The sequence below is a fragment of the Poecilia reticulata genome, linkage group LG1 (genome assembly GCF_000633615.1).
Source record: "Poecilia reticulata strain Guanapo linkage group LG1, Guppy_female_1.0+MT, whole genome shotgun sequence".
Lineage (NCBI taxonomy): Eukaryota > Metazoa > Chordata > Actinopteri > Cyprinodontiformes > Poeciliidae > Poecilia > Poecilia reticulata.
In genome coordinates this window covers 31,218,096-31,224,035 of record NC_024331.1, presented here as the reverse complement: position 1 = coordinate 31,224,035, position 5,940 = coordinate 31,218,096, and the positions used below count along the sequence as shown (strand labels likewise).

Genomic DNA, 5,940 nt, shown 5'->3' with positions numbered 1-5,940 from the left:
AAGGAAGGAAGGAAGGAAGGAAGGAAGGAAGGAAGGAAGGAAGGAAGGAAGGAAGGAAGGAACAAAAAAGGAAGGAAAGAAAAATAGAAGGCATGAAGGACAGAAGAATGAAAGGAAGGAGGGAAGAAGCGAAGGACAGAAGGAAGGAAAAAGGAAAGAAGGAGTGAAGAAATGAATGAACAGAGGAAGGAAGGAAAGAAGGAAAGAAAGAAGGAGAAAGAAAGAAAGAAGGAGAAAGAAAGAAAGAAAGAAAGAAAGAAAGAAAGAAAAGGAAGGCCACACTGAAGAGCAATAGGGTGAAAGAGGAGGGAGGATACAAGCCAGGACATGAGGAAGGAAGGAAGGAAGGATAAAACAAAAGGACATATTTATACGATGGAATTTCTCATAAATGAGGAAAAAATCTGGAAATAAAAATGTTTTTGATTACAGTGAAACATTTCAGTGAGACGTTTCTGAGGAATTTGGCTCTTAAATGCTCTGAAAATGTGCTACATAAATAAAATTACCTTTACCTTTAATTATTTGTGAAAACCGCGGGGCTTTGTGAATGTTTTCAGAGTTTCTAAAGTATTTAAAAGAAAATGCAACTTGAAACACTATTGGCTGCTGTTTACCAACCAACCAATCCAGAAGCAGCATTCATTTTCATTGCTGCTGATTGGCTGAACCCCAAGAGCGGAGATGAGGACGACTGAAGATGTTAGCTTGGGCGTTAGCGCCAGAACTGTTTCCACTCTGTATTTTAGTGCATGTTAAAGTATGTTTGGTGTTTGAACTATTAAAAGATGCAGTTATGAGCGTTTTTCGCGAGCATTGGCGGGCTGCTGTGGTCCCTAATCTAATGCTTATTTTCTCTTTCCATATTTACTGCCATGCTACTTCTCCAAGTGTTTTCATTGGTGGACATAATTGTAGCATGAAATGACTTCATCATCTGCAAACCTACTTTAGGTTGATGGATTAAATGTTTCGACCTATCAAGATGGCAGCCGCCCGCTCTTCTACCTCACATGCAGCTTCATCATTCACAGTGGAAATACTCTGCGTTCTTTAGATGTTTCTACATCTCCAGCTCCGCTCCTCCGGGATGCTGCACTGGTTAAGCAGGTGAAGTTTCTTATAGTTTGACTCCAGTCAAAGTGTGGTATGTTTTCTGTTTTAAATGTAAATCGTTTTGAGTTTCCTGTCCTCTTGTCTCCTTCCGTCTACCTGGATGTTTCCTTTGAGGTCGCCACATCTTCAGCTTGGATTCATGCCATCGCTTCCTATTTTCTACTTGTTTCAACCGCCTGCACTAAAACCGTCTCATATCGCTTCATTTAACTTAGCAGTTTAAGTGCAGTGATGAACTATAGAGATAAAAGTGAGAAAAAGAGATACTGGATATGTTAGGATTAACATCGGTGTCGGCTGATGCTAAAGCTTTTGGAATTTTTTTCAGGATGTCGTGATAAAATGCAACTTGAGACGCTATTGGCTCATAGCTTGAACTTGAGCGTTAGCGTCATGGCTCCTCTATGAACTGGTAAAACAGCCCAGCATTTTACATTTTTCCAAGTTTTAGATCCTGATGGCTGGTAACAAAAACTGTCTTGCCTCAATCCAGGCTAATTTAGAATCCTTTCCATTTCTTCAACTGACTGACTCAGGCGAAGGCTGAGCTGTTGAATAATTGTGCAGGTATTTGTCTATAAATGCAAATGATCTTGTGTCTCCACAGCCTCAGGAAGTCAGAATGTTCATCTCTTAAAAATATTCTGATTTCTTTTCCTCGCTCCAGTATTTTTTCTTCCTCTCGGTTTGAATTCATGACATTTTCTGATGGCTGTCTAAGAATCACATGAACAGAGACCAGATTTCCTAATGTTTTCTTGAGCGTAAGTGTGTGAGGATTCAGTTTCATACTTTGTGTAGCGAGGAAAAGGAGAAAAGTAATTATCTCTCTCACATGTATGTTGTTCTAAGTTACGTTTTATATTAAATTAGAAGTCCAGCCATCCAATTTGTTTTAACATTTAATCGTGTCTCTGCTTGGTCTCTAAAGTTCACGGTTTGAGTTACGCTGCTGTGTTCAAAGGTTTCCACACAGAGACGCCGCTACATTTACCCCCACCTCCCACTTTCAAAATATTACCTTTTCTGTCACTGCCAAGACACACTATCAGCCACACAGGAGATTCCTGATAGAGCGTAGCTGGGATGTATCATTACGGCGAGGAGCCACCGCTGGTTGAATTTAAAACACTGCAGGAACGTCGGCTTGATATCATCAGGTGAGACGGAAAATGTGCTCAAAATCTCCACAGTTTAGTTTAAGCAGAAATCTGTTTTTGGTTTATGAATATGTGTTTTTTTGTAGAAATGATTAAAAGTGGCATAACAATGTCTTATATTTCATCTTAAAGGGGCACATGGTGCCATTTTATAGCAAATTACCTTCAGTTGTTATAAAATGCTGTGAATATCAAATTTGATGTCGTAATTTCATGCCTTGAAATTGGGCCTGTGTCTCTTTAAGAAGCTCCTCCTCCTTTTGAAACTCCGCCTTCAGGAAGTCATGGCTCCTCTGTTAACCCTTTAGCAACGTTTTTACCAGCGATGGACTGAGCAGTAGCTCCTGTAGTGAACTCAACAGTTCCACGAGGTGTTTGCTAATTACTGCAGGCTAGTTTGAAGGAGCTGAGGGGAGGCGGAGCTGCGTCTCGAAGGCGGAGCCAGGTCCACCGAGGTGTTTAGCATGGCTGAATGGTTGCCAACACTACAGGTATATTTTTGTTGAGGGGATAACTTCATGACATAATATAAAGCTAAAAAAAGAGTACATTTTACATAATGCTGCCCCTTTACCTCACATCATCCAGTAGCAGTCAGTCTTGTGATCAATATGAAGACGCCTCTGACTGAAGAGTAACAAAGGAAACTAGAGGGTTATGTTAGTAATATTACAGACAAAATCTGACTTGAAAGAAAAAGCAAAGACAAGAATATCAGTGAGGATTCCTATGAAAAGACTGACATTTGTAATACACAGACAGATGGACAGCAGCTGCTTTTCCTTTTACCTTAAGATTGTACAACTTGAAATTACAAAACTAGATTTGCTTAATGGAAATATGCCAATTCTGAAAAACCTCACAGTTTTTGTTAAACGGTTTTGCTGCAAAATGTGTCTTTTATTTTTTTATTTCACTGGATCCAAAATTGGTTTATTTAAGAAAACTGCAGCAGAAACAGAAACACGGATTTCACATCACATGAGTCACATGATCAAACCCACAAAGACGACAACAGGAAGTAGATGAAGGATGATGGCGCACCGTGTTTTTATGAACAAACTTATTTACGGGATTTTAATTGTGTTTCTTATTTAATAGAAACATCACAGTTACAAAATTGTGTTTTTTCGACATTTGCGCAGTGTTACTGAAGTTTTGTGTGCATTTCTAAAGGAAACATGGCTGATAGATGATCAGATCTGGCGCCATGACTGAATTATGAATATATCTAATGTAACTGTTTACATCCGTCACTGATATGACTTTTAATGACTTATCGCATGAACAATTAGTTTGATTTCTTATTTAATGGAAACACAGAAATAGCAAAATTGTGATTTTTAGACAAAGATTCGCACAAATTTAATCGAAACGCAGCTAATGAGAGTTTAGAAGGAGAAAGAGTGGGGTAGAGGACAGTGTGTGTGTGCGTGTGTGCGTGCGCGTGTGTGTGTGTGTGTGCGTGCGCGTGTGTGTGTGTGTGTGTGTGTGTGTGTGTGCATGTGTGTGTGTGTGTGTGTGTGCGTGTGTGAGTGAAGGGGTGCGTGTGTGAGTGAAGGGGTGCTTCACCATGTGAGCAGTAATCAGAGGGAGCCAGCAGGGGGGACAGTGGAGGTTGGTGGGGTCAGAGCAGAGCACCACTAAGCAGCCCTTCTCTTCATTAGGGGCCTCTCTAAGGAGGGGGGGGCGTCACAGGCCTACCTGTCCACCAGATTATTGAACCGACTAGCCAGTGGCTCACACACACACACACACACACACACACACACATACACACACACACACACACACACACACCTCTGATTCTCCCAGACCCAGAGGAATCACGACCCAGCCTCGCTGACAACTTTAACTTTTTCTTTAACCTGACTCCGTCGCCGCTGCCGCTGACCTCAACCACTCTCTACTTTTCGACCTTTGTCACCTTCAGAAGATGAAAAATGTTATTTCCTGAACTCACAAATACTCACACGTCAACAGAACGAAGACGACTGAAACTGCATTTCACCTTGCGACTCAAGAAGCTGCAGCATGAGGAAAAAAGGTCGAGGCTCTGAGATGGACGCCGATGTTTCAAACGTCCCGCTGACAGACGGGCTGCAGAGCATTTGAAGCAGCAACATTTATCCACCACATTTTCTGTAACAGTTTCTTTACTTTCCCTCCCTCTGTCTGCTCATCTCACAAACTGTTCAACCCAAACTCAGGAGAGTCCTGAACTGATTTAAGACACAGACGTTCTTCTCTGCAACAAAACACAGAGAAGATGCCTTTTGGATTTTGCGTTCATAAATAAACTCAGATCTCATGCAAATGGGTTTGTTTGAATCACAAAGGAAGCAGAATATTTAAGGTTTAGAGAAGGAAGCCGGCAGAGCGGCTTCAGGCCTGGTTCAGATGAAATGACATCCAGCAAACATGGCACATGTGCACCAGCTTTCTGATGGCTGATAACATAACGACAGCCAGTGTGTTCAGACAAAATCCTCTAACAGTTTTTAAAGCTGTGCGTCAGAGCTTTTAATTTTTAATTCTCTACAAGTCATAAAAAGTTTGTTTCAGTTAAGAAAAAGGGCCTTTATGGCTCAATAAGGCTTCTGTTGTCAGATCTGGTTGTTTCAAAGAAAAACAAAAAACATCAGAAGAGTTTCACTTAGATCCAGTCATCAGATGAAGATGAGAAATGTTTCTTTTTCTGGTGAGTTTTATGTCTGATCTTTTTAACTTTTGTCCAAATAAAGTTAAAACTCACGCATTTCATTCAGCAGCAGAGTTTAGTTTGAGTAAATTCACAAATGAGGAGCATAAAAAAAAATCATATTTACCATTGCTGCATGTTGTATCTGACAGACCTCGGTGCTCCTGGGACGTTTGGAGACTTGTCGTCCTGAAAAAAGTCAGATTTCGCCCTCAAGTGGGGGAACTTTCTCCCTCTTCCAGTCGCTTCTGAAATCAGGAACCGCGCTTCGGTTCTTCTCTTTCACCAACTCTGCCTCGATGTTTCTGACAGGGTTTATTCACCTGAAGAACACAGTCACTCTTTGGGGTTTTTTCTGTTTTTGATTTTTAATCCAGCAGGGTCGCAGGAGTCGCGGCGGCTTTGCGCGTCGGTTGGATGCGCGTCGGTGTCCCGGAGCGGAGCGCTGCGCCTTGCGTCGGTTCAAACCCGCAAAGTGAAGAAATCAAGCAGGAATCGCAGACAAGCAGGAGCTGGGCTGTTGCTGCTTGTCCTACCTTGATGAAAAACGGGGAAGAGGGAAGAGAGAGGGGGAAAAAAAAACGCCTTCTTTACACTTCCCTGGTGATTTCCTAGTGCAGAGTCAGCAGCACAGTCTGCGCCGAGGAGCTGCGGACGGTCCGGGGCTGCAGGGGGAACTCGGGTGAATTCAGACCTCTGTTTCAGACCCTGAGTGACTGAACACGGGGGTCCATCTGAGCTGATTTACGACGCTGTGTCAGGACCCAGATTCCCATCTTGTCGCAGCAGATCCGCGGGGGAAAGCCGTAGCCCCGAGATAAGAAGAGCTTGTGCAACGTTTGAAAAGTTTTCAGGGCAGTTTTCTGCTGCGCTCATTCAGGTCAGACACGTTTGATGTCGCCTGGGAGGAAACACGCTGAATTAAACTACTTCCTTAATGAAGTAAGAAAAATGTCCCAACCT

General features: G+C 42.4%; 1 protein-coding gene across 1 annotated transcript in view; it reads right to left on the bottom strand.

The window, feature by feature from the left end:
• Nucleotides 1-5,173, bottom strand: part of bnc2 (basonuclin zinc finger protein 2) — a 224,415-nt gene extending 219,242 nt beyond the window's left edge. The window contains exon 1 of the mRNA XM_008422785.2: nucleotides 5,105-5,173. Within this exon, the coding sequence (XP_008421007.1) occupies nucleotides 5,105-5,107 (3 nt within the window). The 5' untranslated portion in view covers nucleotides 5,108-5,173. The remainder of the gene's footprint in view (nucleotides 1-5,104) is intronic.
• Between the last annotated feature and the right edge of the window lie 767 nt (nucleotides 5,174-5,940).